This window comes from Penicillium canariense (genome assembly GCF_028826845.1).
Source record: "Penicillium canariense strain IBT 26290 chromosome Unknown utg000006l_segment0_segment0, whole genome shotgun sequence".
NCBI lineage: Eukaryota > Fungi > Ascomycota > Eurotiomycetes > Eurotiales > Aspergillaceae > Penicillium > Penicillium canariense.
The window spans coordinates 1,085,530-1,105,276 of NW_026622733.1; the positions used below are offsets into that span (position 1 = coordinate 1,085,530).

The 19,747-nt window shown below is 53.8% G+C and overlaps 6 protein-coding genes across 6 annotated transcripts; 1 reads left to right on the forward strand and 5 right to left on the reverse strand.

Annotated features, from left to right (window-relative positions):
- Nucleotides 1–378: 378 nt before the first annotated feature.
- N7482_008375 (neutral amino acid permease) lies at nt 379–1,847 on the reverse strand (the record flags this gene model as incomplete). The annotated part of the gene is made up of 2 exons (XM_056690499.1): nt 379–1,495; nt 1,588–1,847. The coding sequence occupies 2 exons, from the start codon at nt 1,845–1,847 to the stop codon at nt 379–381; spliced, it is 1,377 nt and encodes a 458-aa protein (XP_056540264.1).
- Nucleotides 1,848–3,628: 1,781 nt separating this feature from the next.
- N7482_008376 (uncharacterized protein) lies at nt 3,629–6,260 on the reverse strand (the record flags this gene model as incomplete). The annotated part of the gene is given in 6 exon segments (XM_056690500.1): nt 3,629–3,778; nt 3,798–4,527; nt 4,584–5,221; nt 5,282–5,866; nt 5,942–6,145; nt 6,228–6,260. The coding sequence occupies 6 exon segments, from the start codon at nt 6,258–6,260 to the stop codon at nt 3,629–3,631; spliced, it is 2,340 nt and encodes a 779-aa protein (XP_056540265.1).
- A 995-nt stretch (nt 6,261–7,255) lies between these two features.
- On the reverse strand, nt 7,256–8,866 carry N7482_008377 (alpha/beta fold hydrolase; the record flags this gene model as incomplete). Its single annotated transcript, XM_056690501.1, has 3 exons — nt 7,256–8,068; nt 8,136–8,614; nt 8,716–8,866. 3 exons carry the CDS (start codon nt 8,864–8,866, stop codon nt 7,256–7,258), a joined length of 1,443 nt encoding a protein of 480 aa, XP_056540266.1.
- Nucleotides 8,867–9,668: 802 nt separating this feature from the next.
- On the reverse strand, nt 9,669–13,071 carry N7482_008378 (putative capsule-associated protein CAP1; the record flags this gene model as incomplete). The annotated part of the gene is made up of 3 exons (XM_056690502.1): nt 9,669–11,301; nt 11,677–11,845; nt 12,759–13,071. 3 exons carry the CDS (start codon nt 13,069–13,071, stop codon nt 9,669–9,671), a joined length of 2,115 nt encoding a protein of 704 aa, XP_056540267.1.
- A 558-nt stretch (nt 13,072–13,629) lies between these two features.
- On the reverse strand, nt 13,630–15,972 carry N7482_008379 (protein phosphatase 2A structural subunit TPD3; the record flags this gene model as incomplete). The annotated part of the gene is made up of 8 exons (XM_056690503.1): nt 13,630–13,968; nt 14,022–14,359; nt 14,417–14,517; nt 14,574–14,718; nt 14,777–14,891; nt 14,963–15,454; nt 15,511–15,662; nt 15,726–15,972. The coding sequence occupies 8 exons, from the start codon at nt 15,970–15,972 to the stop codon at nt 13,630–13,632; spliced, it is 1,929 nt and encodes a 642-aa protein (XP_056540268.1).
- An 853-nt stretch (nt 15,973–16,825) lies between these two features.
- N7482_008380 (phenylalanine--tRNA ligase subunit beta) lies at nt 16,826–19,100 on the forward strand (the record flags this gene model as incomplete). The annotated part of the gene is made up of 9 exons (XM_056690504.1): nt 16,826–16,878; nt 16,945–16,985; nt 17,043–17,062; nt 17,118–17,194; nt 17,256–17,385; nt 17,441–17,707; nt 17,768–18,009; nt 18,070–18,878; nt 18,937–19,100. 9 exons carry the CDS (start codon nt 16,826–16,828, stop codon nt 19,098–19,100), a joined length of 1,803 nt encoding a protein of 600 aa, XP_056540269.1.
- Nucleotides 19,101–19,747: the final 647 nt, after the last annotated feature.

A 19,747-nucleotide genomic window follows, 5' to 3' on the forward strand; every position in this document is an offset into this window, starting at 1 on the left:
ATTGTTATTACGTGGCGAGATACCAGCGTGTGTATGATCAGAGGGCGACCGGAAGTTTTTAAGGTCGAGCATGTCCCATTCGTACCGAGGACACTAGGGCGATCTTGGGCTTTTATCTTCTCCAGAGATTTCAAGCCATGAGTCCGATGTGAGCGATAGATACCATGGTTGGCCGCTAGGTTCAGAGAGCAGCATCCTCCACTCTACAACCAGGCAATCTAAGCAGTTTGTATCTACCAAAGGATCAATTTGATTAGCCAGTAATCTGTATTGTGTAGGTCTAATTCCTGTTCTATAGAAATGAAAAACGAAGCTATCTATATGCAAGTATGCAAATCATACATGAAAACATTAAAATATACATCAAAAATGAACAGCTCAGTTGTCAGCCGTGCAGCTGAAGCTGCTGCTGCCGTGATCATTGTGGATAGCCGTACCAGAAGAATACAGACCCAGCCCGCATAGTATGAAACCTACGAGGACAATGGCCATGTTGAGCACAGTCATCGCGATCTTACGCGGCGACGCCCACCACTGGCCCGCGTTCAGGTGCAGCCAGTAGACGCCAGACAGACCGTAGCTGTACCAGGACGCGAAAAGGGCACTGATCAGACTGTTCAGGTCACTGAACACGGGGATGGCCTCGGCAATGACCCAGGCGGCGAACCAGCAGGATACGCCCAGGCCGAGCCACAGGCCGATGGACTTCCAGCTGCGCGAGTGGAGCAGATCGGACTTCGCACAGATGCGGAAATAGATATACTTCAGGCCGATGTGGCCGTTGACGACGCCGGCGCCGACAATGGTAGGGATGGCGATGCCGAAGGCGACCTTCTTCATGATATGTCCGGCGGAGAGCAGCGCGGGGGATTTGACGTCCGTGCCGACATAGTAGTAGATGACCACGGCGGCAGTCAGGTAGAGGCAGATCTCGAAGCCCTGCAACATGAACAGGGACTTCTTGAAGTCCTTGGGGGTCTCCATCTCGGCGATCAGGCCGAAGAAGGCAACGTGGGCGCAGTAGGCGAAGACAATGTTCGACACGGCCTGGAACGCGGTGTACAGGTTGTGGTCGACGGTGGCGTCGATGACGCGACCAGGGTGCTGCTCCACGCTGACGGAGATCATGGTGATCAAAACGGCGCTGAAGATAGACAGGAAGGAGAAGAAGGAGATCCAGGTCATACCACGCATCGTACGGGGAATGGACAGAATGAGCGAGATGATCATGCCGAGCAAACTGAAGATGATGGAGCAGGCGGCGTGGCCGGTGACGGTGTTCATCATGACGCGGAAGGTCAAGAGATGGCTACCCATGACGAAGAGGCAGAAGAGGAACTGGCCTGCTCCGAAGACCTCACGGCCAATGCGGCCCGCCAGGATCTCGCCGGCGTCTGCGAGGTTCTGGATGTGAGGGTAGCGCTCCCGCATGAGGCCAATATTGTATCCGGTATAAGTGGCCAGCAGACCCAGGCCGACAATGAGGATCACACCACTAGAACAGAGGCAGATATGTTAATCAACCGGTCCATAATCTCGTAATATTATACATCGACGGTCTCGATCGGACGGGATTGGGATACTCACGGCACCAAGCCCAGCGTAGCCACCGCCGAAGGCAGCGACAGCACACCCAGCGAGACGGACTCGCAAATCATAAGCAGACCACATTGCCACCACTTCAGAGTCTTGTACTTGATCTCGGCATATTCCTCGTTACCGAAGGCATCGGCCACCTCGCCATGCTTGAGGCCACCGTTCTCCTCTTCGTAGGAGGGAGAGTACTTCTGCTCCTCAACGACCTTGTCGTTCGCATATGCCGGAGGCACGGGCGTCACGGTCTCCATATTGACTGGCTCTCGATCAATGGCAGCAGCAACACACGGTCAAAAAAAGAAAGACAATGCTAATGCGATTATGTCGTGTGTCGCGTTCGGTGTGTTCGCCTACGCCGTGTATGAGAACCAGGAAGAAGAGAGGGGAGGGAGAGAAGAGTAGAGCAAAGGGAAGAAACGGAGCCTGGGGTATTCACTTAATAACGGAATCTTGCCGGCCTGCCAGTTTGAGTTTCGGTATCCCCGTTCTCTCCGTGCCGATAATGCCCCCATGGGAGGCAAATCTGCGCCAACTCTGCACCGAACGTCCCATGGAAGACCCGCCGAACATTTCGCGTGTTGATTGGGTTTGAGGGGCGTCGATGGGTCTCACTCGGGCCGATCTTCGGGTGGCTGGCCAATGAACGGTTCGGAATGGGACCATAACGGGGCTTTACTGGGGCTCGAAGTAATCGCCGAGTCACCAAAATGACTAACAACGGTCCTGCTTCGCCGGTATAGCAATGTTGCGGTGCTCCCGAAGGCCTGACTAGCCCCGCCAATCTGCCTCAGTAGATTGGTCGCCTCATGTTGAGGCTGGGGGAGAGGGGCAAAAAGAGGAGCCCTAGACTGGTCTGAACGATCCCTTGATGTCTATAGGTGAGTCCCGACGATCTTGGCCACGGAGGACTGGTGAATCTCCCCGGCGCACTCCGCGCGTTTGACCCTCTTCGAGTCTACCGTCCTTCATTTTGAAAGGTAGCCTTGCAGCCCGCCGCGCCAAGTTGCTAACCCTCCCGTGTCAGCGACGACGCGGCGAGCCTGAACCTCGGTGTTTTTCGCGCCTGGAAGCGCTAATGTGGCCGTATCGTCTTCTCCTCGATCCGCTTACCTCGGCCACAAGTAAATCTCTGCAGATCTATGGGTCAAGCGGCGCCGAAATTCCGACCCAGCATCACTCCTTCAGGTGGAACTCTTGACGGTTAACTTTGACTCTCGGGTAAAGTCACGAGACCTGCCAGCATCCGAAAAAAAATTCTTAACAAACTTTAATAATCAAGCGCCGATGGGGTGGCCAAGCAAGACAATGCCAAGGATTCCCGGTCAGCTCCGCGGTTCCGGGATTTCGCGAGGTCAACATGGGCTACGTATAGCAGGGCCCAGTTCGCATTTTTTTCTCTCACCGGCTCGCCCCAAGTTTAGGTTGCGTAGGCGCAGATAAGCGTCTTCTTTAATTTTCTTCCCGAGCTGCCTATTGGTCTTCGCTTATCACGCTAGTCTTGATCGGACGATCACTGGGCCGCGGATAGGCTGCCCGCGGCTAGGAAGTAATGGTGAAGAATTATTAGTGTGAACTAAGCCCTAGCAGCTTTTGTGGGTCTATAGCCTGGTTCATGGCCGTTTGTTTGAGCACATTCGAGATAAGCGTGCATGGCGAGTGGCGAATCGAATACACACGGAGAGACCAAAGATAAGAAATTTTAGCGACGAAAACGCTCGCATGAATGCGGAAGACTCAAAAGCGCGAGGGCAATTCATTTTGGACGAGCCGAGGCAATGCAATATACAAAGTGCGATATCGACGTGTGCAACATGCAGGAAGATCTCTCAAACACAACAGGAAACAAACGCTGGAAAAACAAGGTGGGGGAAGCGGTGGGGAATTAGACGCTTCTCCGCTTAATCGTCGCCAAAATATGGTCATCACACTTCCAAATCTGGAAATTGATCACGTTCCTGCATAGCCACTACTGCGACCCCGGGGATCATTAGTAAAAGTAGACCTAACTAGTGGGCCTCTATCTTCGCCTCGTTCACGGAGACTCCGACTCGCCTGCAAACGCAGCAAGACGCTCATCCAAACGCTCGGGATGCTCCAAAACCTCGGACTGCCGTCGGTGCAGCTCTTCCAGGCTGGCCAGGGGATTCTGTAGACCGCCACAATAAGTATGTTGCTCGGAGAACTTGTGAAAACGCATCAACCGTGACACCCACCCAGTCCTCCTGGCTCGGCACACCCTCAGCAGCGGGGAGGGCGGCTGTGCCAGAGGCATCGTTCTCGTGGTCCTCCTCGCCGCCGCCGCTACCCCAGTTGCGCTGGATCGGCGCTGGAGTCACGGGGAGACTGGGGCGCTCGACTTCCGTGGGGAAGTCGGTTAGGATGATGCTGGGCCGGTGACCGGATACAGGGCCAGTAAGGGTTGTTGTAGATGAGCCTGATAGGTCTTGGCTAGACCGCGTGCTTGTGCTTGGTTGGCTGGAGCCGGATATAACTTGTGTGCGGGCACGCCGCGTTTGTTGGATCGACTCAATGTAGCGTTGGATGTCGGGATCTTCGTCCCAGGCGTTGGAGCGCGTGTATGATTCGAAAGTCTCGGCGGAGGGCTCGTAGGGCGCTCGGAGTGGTGAGGTCTCGGGTAAAGGTGGCAAGTCGCTGGCCTGGAGTGGTATAGTTGGTTCAGGCGGTGAGGCTAGAGGAATAGGTTGCTCTTGTGCAAAAATACGGGTGGGTTTGGGTGCGTGGCTCTCCCAGGGGAATATCTGGTTGAGCTGTTGTGACGCTGGCTTTGTCGAGGGGACTTGGTAGTACATGTTTTTCGGTGCTTCAGGGTAAGATGGAGGCGGTTGGAACAAACTAGTGTCTTCGGACATGGTGTATGTTTTTTGTTGGAGGTTGACTCCTTCTGGTTTGGTATTCAACGGTGGTGGCTCTCTGTGACGCATAAGCAGCTTATTCTTAATGGTATTCAATGAGACTAAAATCCTTACCGTGAGGCATCCCATTCTGCCTTTGGTGCTTCAAAGGTTGGGACCTCTGGCTCCAGTGGAGGAGGGGCTTGGTGCAGCTCATCCGCAGGTGGCAGGGGTGCCACCGGCTGAGGATGATGAATATCAGGTTCAGAGCTTTGAGATTGCGAATGATGCTCTTGATGAGTCTGGGGCTCTTGGTGATAGCTGTGTTGATCTCTCTGGATCTGGAAAGCTGGGATTCGAGCATGAGGTAATGGTGGAATGTATGTCGAAACCTGCTCTTCTCCGCGCACATACTGCGGCACTGCACTCAGTATCGCCATTCCCGCTGATGTGGTGATATCGTGGCCTGCATGATGAGCGTGTTGAGTGTCTGGATGGGGTTCAAAATGTTCCCGGGCGGGAAGATGTTGCATCTGTTGGTCGACCGATCCGGGAGCTGACACGTCTTGATGGACTTGGGCTACGCCACCAGGGAAGCTTGCAGAGCCTGCTTCTGTGAATTGAACGTGTTGATGCTCTGGCCATTTTCCGCCATGGGCCTCTCCAGGTTGCCCTCCGAAGTGATCTGTACCCGACGAATAGCTTGCACCTTGCGGGATGGATGTGTCTTGTACTGGAAGCGGTACGCCAGTCGCTAGCCGGGAAGTAGACACCTATTAACCCATTAGTCTCTAACCATCTGTATCCATCTGTGTTCCTTCCTCAGCACTTACAAACGGCGGCCGATAATGCTTATCATAAACCGACCACCATCGTCCCAACAGCTGATTGTACGGCGACTGTAGTGGAACCACCTGCCTCGGCAAATTCCAAGGCTTCTGCGCCCCGATAAAATGAATCAGGCTGATAGTACTCTCGAAATGCTTGTATGCAGGGATGTACTGGTAGTTTGCACTCGGCGTACAATTATACGTGAAGCTCAGCCTATGCCAGTCCCGGAAATGCATGTTCAGCAGGCCCTGGTCCGCGCCGTCGAAACTAATGCCCCGTTCCGCGAGCGCCTTCAGCGCATAGTAGTCCTGCAGGTTAGGCCGCAGCGCCATCAGCCCGCTGTTAAAGCAGTCCGGCCAGCCAACATCAGGTGCGGCGGCGAAGTCTGCCTCCAGCGAAAGCAGTTCGTCCGGCGCGCGGAGAGCCACAACGTCGCAGTCAATGTAGACAATTCGCGAGAATTGGGTGAGGCGCCAGAGCTCGATTTTGGTGAAAGTCGCGATGAGGTCCGGACGGTCCATGAGCCAGAGGTTTGCGGGCGTGCCATTTACGAGTGAGGATACTGGGATCATTTCATCGTAGACGGTCTTTGAGCATAAGCAGGTCAGTCTTGCTAGAGGTAGCCAAGGATGCAGTTGCTCGCCAATTCAGATCAAACACACCCTTAGCTCATTAATGGTCGCTTGTTGTAATTGGTCCGGTGTGTAGAGGACGATCAACTTCGCTCTTGTGCCATTGTCGCGCAAGGAATGCGCCAGGACCATGGCACCTAAACGGGGTTCGACCATTAGATCAACACGCCAACACCAAAATAGACGACTCGACACCAATTGCTTACCTGGCAGGTAGGTATCGCTCAGCAGGAGCTGTCAGACCAACGATTGTCAGTATTCCTCGTATTCTGCTCTGATCACACCATTCATCGGACCCGGAGAGGGGGCGCCAAACCGTGCAGTAAACCGCGTTCCGCTCGGACGCCATCACGCCAGTAGTGCCTCAACAAAAACTGTCCGCAGTCAAGAAGCTGCGTCCCGGACGGGTCCAGAAAGCAACCTGAAATCGCAAGAGCAAGAGACACCGGCTGGCCGATGCCTATATTTATCCCTGTCGAGGTAGGGCGTGTTGCCTCTGCCCCAATGACAATTCAGTTCGGACTAGCCCGTCAACAAGCACGTAATCCCTGCCGACCACCGGTTGGTACCTGGACCGGACGTTCGAGCGGACGAAAATAATTGACGTTCACCAGCGCTGCATCGTTCCCGGAGCTTGTGCGAGGTGAGAGACTCTTGGTCGAAGTGGCAATCAGGGGGTTGGAGGTGGTAAGGTGGTAAAAGTGGTAAAGTGACAGGGTGGTAAGGTGGAGGACCTGGGATGGAAGCTCTGGCCGACCAAGCGGAGCGTCAGCGGGGGTGGCGGAAAGGAGTGGATGGGGAATGGCAAGTGGATATTGCAGGAGAGGGGCGACGCAGCAAAACAACAGCACTAACGACTTACAGTCGGACCAGCAGACCAGCGGACCAGCAGACAACGCCCAAAGCTCCCGAAGATCGTTGGGGAAAAGCGGGTGTTCCCCTCACCGGCGAATCAAGCCACTTGGCCACGGACTCTCCACACCATGTGTGGTTGAATTCCCATTGATCTAGACGTGTTCCATGGGAGAGAGAGAAGAAGAGTTCCTCTAAATCATTCATTGCCAACTGCATTGTGCTGCTAATTCTATCTACATGAAACCACCTAGCCTCCGGGGGAAAACAATAGCAAAAACCTGCTTGGCCCCTTCGGAGCCGGGATGTGGGCCGGGGGGCATCAGCGGTTACGCAGAACGCCCTCCAGAGTGCGCCATGGTGAGAAATAAAACCTCCGCGCAAAATTGAATAGGAAAAGACCTGCCGTGAGCCCATCACGTTCGATCAGGATACACCTAGAATGGCTCGTGGCAGAGACGGAGTCAACTTTTCGTTGGCTGCCGACCGCACTCATCGCCGGGCAATGACCTTCGCGCTCGGATAGCACTCCTGAATGGCAGAGCCTATATTGCCCTGTTCGCCGTGAATGGCCCATTCGACGGCTTTCACCAGAGCCACACGACTTTCCGTCTCGATCGGAGTGAAGTGACCGGATTCGGGGAGCATGACGATCTGGCTGTCGGCGACGAGATAGTCGGACATGCCGTCCAGGCAGATCGGCGGGTTCAGTGCGATGTCCCGCTTGCCCCAGAACACGGTCGAGTTTGCCTTGAGAACGCCGGGGGTGCCATCGTCGAACAGGCCGGCTCCGCTACTGGTGCGCCGCAGCTCGTTGCCGCCGGCAATGCTGTGCAGGCTAGTGATGGTCTCGATAGACTTCTGCCAGCGCGCGGTGGATGCACCGTCTCGGTAGTAGCCTGCCATGTTCATGACGTTGGCGAAGTCGTGCGTGTACTTGATGGTCGTTGGGTACTTGTCGCCATTGGCGGTCTGGGTTTTCGATTCCGCGAGAGACGGGCCCATGCTGCTGGCCATGGAGTCAGCCTCGTCGCGGGAGGTAAACTCAGCACGCCCGTGCGAGCCCCTGTGGACAGCTGAGATGAAAGAGTAGTTGCCTCCCGTCAGGAAGAACGTGACAAGCGAGGGAGGTAGTTGCATGGTAAAGACATAGCCCGACATTCGGAGTTGTTTGAGCAGCGGACCGAGGGTCCGAAGTGCCTGCAGCAATGGGGTGCGGGATGAAAGCGGAGCACTCAGAGCAGACTTGAACATCTTGGACGCCGATGTAAGCATGCGGCGGATGTTGGACTCCACCAGGCTCATCTATCAAGAGAAGTAAGCACCTGTATTGCAAGAAGCAAAGGAGACCAGGACTGGGAGGCAGACATACCAAAGGTCCATTGGAAAGGATAAACCGGTGTGCCAGCGATGGTGCCTCGGCTGCAAGTCGCATTGACAATACACAGCCCCAGTCGTGGGCGACAATGACCACTTTTTCCTTGTTTACTTCAGAGCCCTCGTCCACGCCGTATTGAGATCGGAGAGTGATGATCAACTCAGTCAGCTTCTCCAACACTGCTGTGGCCGTGTATCTCTCCAGACTTTGGGTGCCGCCGTAACCGGGCAAGTCAATGGCAACGACATTGGCGGCATCCTGTAGAGACGGAGAGCTGGCAATGTGGCGCCAGATTGCCCAGCTGTCGGGGAACCCATGGATGAAGATGACCAGCGGCTTATCAGATTTCAAAGCAGCTGGGGAGCCGGGTGTCACATTGCTGACAAAGTGGAACTTGAACCCGCTAGGAAGGGTTAGAAAGTGGTGCGAAAGGCCGGCGTAGTCCTTAGATAGGTTCCACAGACGATCGCGAGCTATGGATCCACCTTGATCAGTAACGGGCTCCTTATCTGAATATGGCTGAGCTGCACAGAGAGAGAAGGGTGGAAAGCGAGAAGAAGAGTGAAGGGCTTACCAAGCTGCAGCTCAAGGTTTTGCTTCTCTGTACGTCTCTTGAAAAAACTCCCCTTCTTGATGGATAAGACCCCATAAAGGATGATCGTAAAGACGCCATAGATGAAGACGATCAGCCTGGTGATGGCTTTGGTGATTAAGTCGCCCGCCATGATGGAGCGCACACTGGTCAATCAGTCATCAGTTGAGCAGGTGAGAAGCCTGCAAGTCCAGTGTAACAGAAATATGAGAGCGAGAAGAAATAATGGGGGCACCGTCTTCTTCCTCAAAAGCTCCGAGAGCTTCTTCGGCGGGGGCCCTCGGAGCTGTCGCGTCATGCGGTTAGTCAGCCCGCCAGGGCCCGCCTCTCGCGCCCCTAGCCACTTTGGGACCAGCGTGACGGCAAAAAGCTTGGTGTCACTCAATGGGGATTTATGCTGGGATCATCTGTCTGAGCAAGTTGTACATAAGAATGGATGGAAATGCTTTTCTCGTATTTGGCGGATACAGCGTTGCCGGAGCCAGTGAAGGGCGGCTCCCAACCCAGAGAACGCCACGTCCGTCTTCACATGCAGGTAGACAAGAAAGGTATCAAAGCTTCGACCAGGGAAAAAGAATTCAGCTGGAGAAATCAGAATAAAAAATAGGGTATTAACACATGATGAAATGATGCAGGCAGAGCGACATGTCAGGAATAAGAGAAGCAAAGGAAGCCAAGAGAAGGAAAAGGCCGTGATCTCGTGGAGGTCCCGCAGGTAACCAAGATTCAGCGAGCAATTCAGCGAGCTGAGCGGCGGGGATATTAAAGTGGGTATATACAAGGGTGAGGTCTTTGAAGACAGTACAGAATAGGGGCGATCAAAGGGTGAAGCCTATTTGATCGCGCTTATCATCGACAAGACGACCATACCTGACGAGAGTTGGATGTTAGCAAGGACAAATAATAGAAACAAAACAGAATGACGGAAAGAAAACTCACTCCAGAAGGAGACGGAAGAACCAGACCTCCAGGTCTTCATTCCGCAACACTTGCTGCGCCCACTGCTGGCCCTGGGTGGCAATCAATGGGGCGGCCTTCTTGCCCTCCTCCTCCATGGTGAAATACCGCATGCTCTCCACATACTCGTTGCCCTTCAGACTGAGCGGCACATAATGCACCCAGGGCTTGAGCCACTCATCGTGCCACTCGCGGAAAATGGCAATCTTATAGACAAAGCTGTTGCTATGCAGGAAAGCGTAGAACCGGCCACTGAAAGCATTGCCATCGATATCGACCAGGAACTTGTGCGCCCATGCATCCTGCTGGCCAGCAGCCTTGACAACCTCGAAGTATTCTTCCTGTGCGTGGCAGTCATCGGGGTCGCATTGGCCGACCATGGTAAACTTGACATCAAACGTGTCACGGTAGGTATCCCGGCTGACATTTTGCGAGACCCAAGAATTGTCTTGCTGCTGGGCGAGGATCTTGGTCGGTTCCAGCGAATTAACGTTATCCACAAACTGCTGCCGGTGCTGTCGGCGCCAGCCCCCGGCACGTGAGAAGCCACCTGTCGTGGAACCGCGCCAGTACATGCGGTCGGATTTTGCGGCCCAGCTGTAGTCTTTATGTTTGTCGTAGGGCACCTTGTCAGCCCAATACCAGGGACTGGGATAGAGGATATCTTGGAAGCTGGAGATCTTGCTCTGCGAGAAGACGGGGAACAGGTCGTGGACCACATCGAAGGCATTCGGGCGATCGAAAAACCCATAGGCATATCGCAGGGACGGGGTGTGACAGATATCGGAGAAGGCACTGGCGTTGTGGATAAAGCCCAATTCACCGTACGCGTAGGGTGCGTCGTTGTCGGCGGCATCCTCGTCGAGGGATCGAGCAGGGCTATCGACGGGGCACGAGGCACGGGAGTTGGTCCAGGTCGGCTGGTGGGCGAATCGGTTGAAGCGAGTGGTGCGCACCTCGTCGATGCGGTCACCCTTGTTCAAGTCAGCCGCACGAGGCGACCACGCATTAGTCGTCGTCTTCCGATTGAATGCAGCGGGAATGGCATAGTCCGTCGCGGTCTGCACCAGACGCTGGAGGTCGTCGCCGGGAATCACCACGCGGGGCTCATCGTGAGTGTTGAAGACCAAATCCATGTCCGGCAGATACTTCACGAACTCCTTCATCATGCCGACCGTAGCCTCGCGCTGCCACTTGCGACCGTCACCACCACCCTCTGTAAGGGTCACCTTGCCATCGCGAATCAGCAACCCAATCACCGCATTGTCAAATCCCAGGGTCTCGCGGGCGCGAGCGCGAATCGTCGCCGGCTTCAGGGCCCAGAATGGCAGCAGGGAGTGGTAGATCGAGTCGAACTCATCCACCAACTTGACCCCCTTGGCTTGGGCGAACTGGAACCACTTGTCGAAATGCGGCGGCGGGTGCATCTTGTAGCGGAGCTTGTATTCCTGCACGGCCTCGGCCAGGGTTTTCGATTGCCGGGCCCGCACATGGTCAAACTGCTCCTGCGCGTTCTGAACCAGACTCGAGACGGGGTGCGCCTTCTCGGGCGGGTAGAATGTCTGGCCCGCATGGAGTTGAGGGTGTCTGATGGGCTCGGGGGAGGGAGGTCTAGCGGCACATCTTCGATATCTGTGTCAGAACGGAGGAGGACGAGCGAGAAGCACGCGAGGAGGACAATCGCAAGCAGGATGATCAGACGTTGGGTGCGCATCCTGCCATTTGGGGGAGGCATGAGAAGCGAGTGGAGAGAAGGACCAAGATGGAAGGGGGACGGAAAAAAGGGTCTCGGGACAGTGCTCCATAGGGAAGGCCTGGAGTCTTGGGGGGCCACTATTATTAACCTCCTGGAACGGCCGTGGGGGGGCCAGAGGCAGGCTGGATGCCAAGCCGCTTGACCAAAGAGTCCACGTAGGGCAACACAATTGCCGTGTTTCTTTATCTTTTACCGCCTTAACCTTTTCTACCCCTTGGAAAAAGCCATACCCCTGACCATAGATTCCGGTTGGGACCCAGAGGCTCGTGACTCCCAATCCACGGGAGGCAAATGTCATGTACACCTTTATCGCGGTGGCAAATGGTTTGCGGCGGAAGGCCTGGGTGGCGTAAAGACATGTCACAACCTTACCATGAGATAGGGTAGCGCTGGGACATACTAAAACTATAGGTAGGTCACTATCAGCCAACACCGCAGATTGGTATGTAGAACATGAAAAGAGAAACGTAGATGGAAAGGTGTTCTTCCACTACCGTCCAAGTTCCCCCGAACGGCGTTCACTATGCATCCCGACAATATATAATGCTCTCCATGGGAAAAAGACTTTGGGTAAAAAAAACTCTATGGTATGGATTAAAGAGCCGCCAATGACTGAACTGCCTTTTACCATATATTTACCATATATTTACCATATATTATACTCGTCCTCCCCACCGAACAATCGCCCACGAACATACCCCATTCACTATGAAAGCACCAAGGGCCTGGACCATGTATTTCTGTGCCTGCGCAACATGATAATATGCCGAAAAACACAAGATACCCACCAAAAGTATATGGCCGTAATAGAACGAGCGTTTGCGGTCGTGCATCGAACCAGCCGCAAGCCGTCCTGGAAATCCAGTTCTCGGTGCCGCGCCCCGAGGCCGCTGAAAGAACAGAAGAGAGACTGCCGCGAGTATAGCAAGCATGCCACACTGCACGTCGAGGTCGCCCACGCGCTTAGCGAGAAGCGAGCTGAATTCCGGATGGCTTGATTGCACGAAAAATAATAGGTAGAGAGTCGCATGGCCCACGAGCAAGGGTGAGATGACTACCCGTCCGAAGAGACGGTGGTAGGGTGTGACGGTCGCTTGGGGGATGGATGTCAACAACGAGAAGATTGAAGAAGCTGCAGGTTTTGAAGCTGAAAGGTATGCTGCTGGAGACATCAAAACCTGGAGAGGAACCTGAGAGAGGCCGACGTGGGCCAGGGCCTTCGTGAGATGCAGATAGTCTGCGAGTCAATGTCAGTTAACCACTCTCGATCGCCTATAGGTATGGTTTATAACGTGACGGAGAAGACACTTACCATCGCCGCTATAGCACACAGCAAGACCGAACAGCCACGAGAACCACAAGCCGCAGATGGCATACTGCCGTCGGGTCTCCATCCATCCAGCAACGATCGGGCGGTCCCACCACGAAGCAGGTCCACGACGCTGCTTGGCCGTGCTTTCAGCCTGTACACCTAATGTAACCCAGCATTGATAAGCTCGAAGCACGACGGTCACCACGATAATCGACCATTGCGCGTAGGAGCCGCGCAGGTCAAGAAGCTCCCGGCGGTGTAGTTTCTCCTCTTCAGAGACGGTGATAAAGTGATAGGGCCAGGGAAAGGCCATGTTGGGTATAGAAGATCTCGCCAATTGACAAGCAGAGCTATCATAACCCCAGAGAATGTGATTCGAGATGTTGCCCCGGCGGAGGAGTCGAAAGGTGTCACCTACTTACGCGTCGGGGTGATACCTCGGTAGGGCCTCCCCGGGACCCGCTGACAAACGAAGTGATTTTACTCGTCGGCCTCCGGCTTTAACCAGGCTATAACAGAACGCTAATAACCTGTGTATATATGAAATCCGAAGCCAGATGTTTCTACAATCACTCTTGATCAGCAAGAAGAGGAAAGAGTTATTCAAACTGGCGTGACTGCTTTTTATGACTACCTCGAGCGGGAATAGACGATTTGGATATGTATGGGATAAAAAAGACCTCTACATTAAAAACGCCATCAAGACATCTCATCCCAAAGCTGACTATTCTCTAAAATGACAGGATACCCATGCCCAGGCTGTTCCGCAGGTGCTCTGTCGTCATTGATTTCGCGCGCATGTGAGAGGCGGTCCGAAGAGAGTAGTTCATGCGGTGTCACCGTCACCGTCACCGATTCATTGGGGGCTGTTTCAAGGAGAAGTCTGCATGGATTCCTCCTGAGCGCCGCCCGCGGTGGTAGCGAAATATCGGACATCGACGTCATCATCCTCCTGCAGCTTCTCCAGGCTAGGAAGGATTCTTTGCTGAATCAGGTCCTGGCTTTTGGGCGAGGGGGTAACGGTGTCCTCGGACTTCTCCACCTCAACCAGCGTCTTATCCTCCGGGAGACGGCGCAGTGTTTCGATGAGAATGGCGTAAGACTTGGCGACGTTGAAGCGGATATTGGGGATCTCGTCCGCCACAAGTCGGTCCAGGATGGGGAGAAGGGAGTTTTCAATGATATCGAGAGTAACAACCGGGGCGAGCGTCTGAAATCGTTAGCTTGTTAATAAATCGAGGCGCAGCAATACTCAAAACTCACAGAAACAGCGAAGCATGTGGTCATGCGGTAAAGGTAGTTGGGGTGCTGCCCCATGGCCATCACCTTGGGAATAATGGACTCCTTCGACCATTCCACGCCAAACACCTCAGTAAGCTTCTTCAGGTTCTGAGTAGCGGCCTCTCGGATCGAGAAGACTGTGTCGCCTAGCCATCCCATGCAAAGATCACTCAATTGCTCATCAAAGAAATTGACGCCCAGCTGGCTGGCGAGGAGAGGAATGTATTCGATGATGGCAAGACGCACACGCCACTGCTTGTCCTCAGCTAGCTGGACAATTGCGGGTAGGAGAGACTGAGAGAGAAGGTCGATGCCGATAACTGGAGAAGGAAGTTAGACAGATGAACCTTGCAATAGAGAGATATTGGGAGGCATACCCTTGTTAACCTGCTCGAGCTTGGAGATAATGTGCAGACGAACGTCAGGGAAGTCATCCTTGAGCATTTGGAGGAACATAGGAAGCAAATGGGCAATAGTCCTATACATAGATTAGTGACTTGTGATCTTCGAAAGAACACAGGACATGACACTGACTCTTCCTTGCCAAGAATGGGCGCCAGACCGCTAATCTGAGTGCCCAAGGCGGCTCGGACGTGTTGAGACTGGTCAGACACCAGGTCCTCCACGCTAGTCATGATCTCATTAAGCAGCGTATCCCGGTCGATCAAGCTGCAGAAACCTACTCATGTTGTTAATTTGTATCCTGACGTCATGCTCGAGAGACACATAACACATACCAGGAATCTGGCCAGCAATCGCAGTGCGGACCTCGGCCTCGGTATCCTTCAGAAGCTTGACAAAAGCGGGCACCATGTCGCGTGTAACAACCTCTTCGTGTACAGCCTTGGCAATCTGTTATAGACGATTTTATGTGAGTCTCGTTCAATTCTCAACCATCTCGGACCACAAGTGGGAAAACGAACCTTCTCGTATCTATCAGCAACCATGTAGCGGACCCGCCAGCTCTTGTCCTCAAAGAGATTGCGCAGCGATGTCAACAGCACACCGTGGCTGGGCTGCTGCTCCTTAGGGATTTCCTCTGCGATCGAGATCAGGATGTCCACAGTCAACAGACGCACGCTGTCTTGGTCATCGCTGGCCAAATATTGGAAAAGGGGTATCATTTCATCGATAATCACGGGAGTCTGCATCTCCTTGACGAACTTCGCCAGGTTGTTGGCGGCTTGCCGGCGTACCATCGGGGTCTCATCGTGTACGAGGGCCCCGAAGTGCTGTCGGAGGCTCTGCTGCAGCGCCAGCGCGGCTTTTCGGTATGGTGAACAGTACAGACCTGTTGCGGAGACCTTGGAGGTGAACCAGTCGGCTTTGGAAAGGTGGAGGACCAGGGGGACAAAGTGCTCTTCGACCTGGCTCTCCGAGAGCTGCTCGCAGACCTTGTTGAGCGATTCAACAGCCTAGTTTGGAAGTATCAGCAACAATACTGTCAAAATCCGTATAGGGCGTAACCAACCTTCTCCCGGACTAAAGGCTCCTCGATCGCCGCCAGGTTCTCCAGCGGTGACAGAAGCACGTGCGCGTGTTCTGGCCCCCCAACGTACTCTGTGAAGTTGCCCAACTCCTCGCTCAACGCGGTCAATACTTCGTCTTCATCCTCAACAGAGTCTAATGAAAGAACGTGTTAGGCGCGTCCCGGTGACAGAAAGGGTGGAAGGGTTGGAGACAAACCATCCAAGAATGGGATCAGCTCGTCCCGGGTTCTCTCGGGGCCCAGGGCCAGAGCGATCGTAGATAGACGGTGGATAGCATTCAGTCTGAGGAGAACATCGTCGTGCTGTGACATTGGGATGTGAGCTTGGGCCAATAGGTTCCCCCTCCACCGGTGGAGGGGGAGGAGCGGATACCCAAGTACCTTCAGCTCATCAATGAGCACCGCGATGGGGTAGAGCTCATCGTTCTCGTTTTGACCCTCCATCACGTATGTGTGGGTTGTGTATTAAGGTAGAACTGAAAGAGAGGTGGACTGGGATTTCGGGGTGGTCGGTCCCAGTGCTGGGGGAGGAAGGCTTGATATCGGGGCGGTGTTGATTGGGCCACCCGAGGAAAGAGAATTATCGGCGATGAAAGGAGGAGCGCAACTTCATGAACTTCGACGACTATAGCAACTGAGCCCGGGACGGGTTAGTTCCGACTGGGAGGGCGGGATGGGGAGGTTCGAATGGGAAGTGGGAAGGTCGATGGAGGTTTCGTGGGGTTTTGGGTCGCCGGACACTTTCACAGCGGAGGAGCAACAGGCATACCTCGGAACAATTGAAGAGTTCAGCGCCCCCAAGAGGAAATTCCACGGGCAGGAGAGTTTGGGCGCAAGTTGGAGAGAATCTTATAGCAAGGAAATCAATTGTGTTTCAAATGATGGCAGCGACAGATCGCTCTGAGCTTTCACCACCAAACAACGCGGCTGGTTGTAATTTACATACCGCGTGGCCTGCTGGGGCGGTCAGCCTAATGTACTGCGAACTCAACTGTCAGCCCGCTGCCAACCTTCTGCTAGCCGGCCTTCGCTGGGGCCAGTGTGACAATACGGTACCGCGTCACAAAAGAGGGGAAACAACCGTGGCGGTGGTGGCTGAGAGGCAGAATTTCCAGAAGTCCGATCGGAGTCATAGTCAATCGTGTTGGCTGCGCGCACTCCTCTCCGCTCGTGTGGATTTTGGTATGCTAGCTCTCCCTCCTGGATGATGAAACTGCGGCTCTCCTGTCTCTGGACTCTGGCTAACAGGCGATTTTGACCCTCTCCAGAATTTCATCGCATTGCGAACACCCCCGCCATGCCCACTATCTCAATCGACAAGGCCGCTCTCTTCAAGGAGCTGGGCCGGGAGTACGTATACTCTTGTGATATATTACATAGCATATGGCTCTGACAGAATATTGTGCGCAACTGCAGGTACACTACGGAAGAATTCGATGAGCTGTGCTTCGAATTTGGTGGGTTTGTTCGGTTCGGGAGACTCTGCGGGGCTTTGGGCTAATCTTGTTGAACAGGCATTGAACTCGACGAAGATGTATTACCCCTCCAAAATGGTCCGAGATACAGAATTCCCCGCTAAAAGCCTGCAGACCACAGACCAGGACCGCCCGGTCGTCGACGGCGTGCAGGAACCCCCGCAGCTCAAGATTGAGATCCCCGCCAACCGGTATGCCCAACACAAAACCCAAAGTGCCATGAATTAGCCTCGGGACTGAGACCAATTGCAGATATGATTTGCTGTGCTTCGAGGGCATTGCGCTGATGCTCAACATCTTCCTGGGGCGGAAGGCTCTGCCCGACTACAAGTTGGTCCCCCCTGCTAACGGCCAACTCCAGGAGATTATTGTGAAGGAAGATGTGGGTAGACACCAGCAACTGTGCGCACGGAATATCTGCTGAAACCTCTGAGCAGACCACAAAGATCAGGCCTTATGTGTCGGGCGCCATTCTCCGAGGTATTAAGTTCGACAAGGCTCGCTATGAATCCTTCATTGCCCTCCAAGACAAGCTTCACCAGAACTTGGCCCGCCAACGGACTCTGGTCTCAATCGGTACCCACGACCTGGATACTGTCCAGGGACCATTTACCTACGAGGCCCTCCCCCACAAGGACATCAAGTTTGTTCCGTTGAACCAGACCCAGGAGATGAACGGCGAGGAATTGATGACCTTCTACGAGGTACGTGGATTTTAAGGATGTTTTGGCGATGCGATATACATATTGACGTTTGAACAACAGAAGCACCAGCAATTGAGCAAGTTCCTGCACATTATTCGGGACTCTCCCGTGTACCCGGTCATCTACGACTCGAAGCGCACTGTCTGCTCTCTGCCGCCCATTATCAACGGTGATCACTCTAAGATCTCCCTGGACACTACCAATGTCTTCATTGAGGTTACTGCTGTTGATCGGACAAAGCTTGAAATTGTGAACCGGATGGTTGTTACCATGTTCTCCCAATACACCTCGGAGCCGTTCACGTAAGTCCCCCTTTCCATCTGATCTAGGGGTGCCTAAATACTTATCAATGTACTACACAGCATTGAGCCCATCAAGATTGTGTCAGAGCACAACAATGAGACCCGAGTCACCCCTGACATCGCTCCTCGCACCGCTCAGGCCGAAGTGTCCTACATCAACGAATGCTGCGGCTTGAGCCTCTCTCCCGCGGAGATCAGCAACCTCTTGACCAAGATGGCCTACCGCGCCAAGCCCTCGATTAACAACGCCGACTCCATCGATGTTGAGATTCCCCCGACCCGCGCCGATGTGCTCCACCAGTGCGACATCATGGAGGATGTCGCTATCTCCTACGGCTTCAACAATCTCCCGCGCTCGTTCCCTAGCAAGTCTGGCACCGTTGCCCAGCCCCTTCCCATCAACAAGCTCTCCGATATCGTCCGTGTTGAGGCTGCCATGGCCGGCTGGACTGAGGTCCTGCCCCTGATCCTTTGCTCGCACGACGAGAACTTCCGCTGGCTGAACCGTAAGGACGACGGCAACACCGCCGTCAAGCTGGCCAACCCCAAGACCACCGAGTTCCAGGTTGTCCGCACCAGCCTGCTCCCCGGTCTGCTGAAGACCATTCGTGAGAACAAGGCCCACAGCGTGCCCATGAAGATTTTCGAGGTCAGCGATGTTGCTTTCAAGGACCTGTCCCTGGAGCGCAAGAGCCGTAACGAGCGACACTTTGCTGCTGCTTTCTACGGCAAGAGCAGTGGTTTCGAGATCGTTCACGGTCTGCTTGATCGCGTGATGTCTATGCTGAAGAGCGCTTTCATGACTGCCGAGGAGGGCTTGAACAACCCCGCGATTGGTGACTCACAATACTACATCAAGGAGCTAGATGGTACGTTCCATTCCATTATCAGGCTAACTTGACAGAAAGATTAACAAATTATCTTCAGACCCCACCTACTTCCCCGGTCACAGCGCCTCCATCCACCTGCGTGTTGGTGGCAAGGACCACGTCATTGGCGCCTTCGGTATCCTGCATCCCACCGTGCTGGGCAAGTACGAGCTCAAGTACCCTGTCAGCACCCTGGAGATCAACATCGAGCCTTTCCTGTAGGCTATTTAGATTTGATTTGAGTATTGCCATGTTCTGTGACGCAGATAGACGATGATATGATGTGGAGGTCTCTATTGCGATATGCAAGACGTTTCGATTAGAGCTATGGAGAGCCAAAAGCAATTAAATTCAAATATGTTAGTATTCATATATACCTAGCTTACGTCAATGGGAAATTTGGAGATTCAGGTCAATACATCTGAGTTCACAACGAGGAGGATAGAGCCAGGTAGGAAACTGCGACGGGCCCGCCAAGTATGTTTCGCCTTAGCTGAGCTTAAGTTACGATGAGATAGGTATCCGCTGGCAAAGGGTGATCTCGACGCCATCTACTACATAGACTACAATGTGATGGAGGTCAAAATCGTCAAATCCTTATCAACTTTTTGTCTCATGGAATCATTCTCGACTGTAGATCTTTGTACACCGATGTCCACTCCATCATTAAATCATTGCGATAGTCAAAATGATTCAAGATCCGGTCATGTAAGCGCGGACTAGACATCATTCGTCGATATTGCGACAGAGAAACAGAAAATTTTGAAGTCTTCATGTAATTTTGATTGCGTGAGGTAGAGTATAAGGTTAGGACAGGAAGCGAAGATGAAGGAGAAGCCGGGCCTAATGGAGAAAAGAGAGAGAAACAG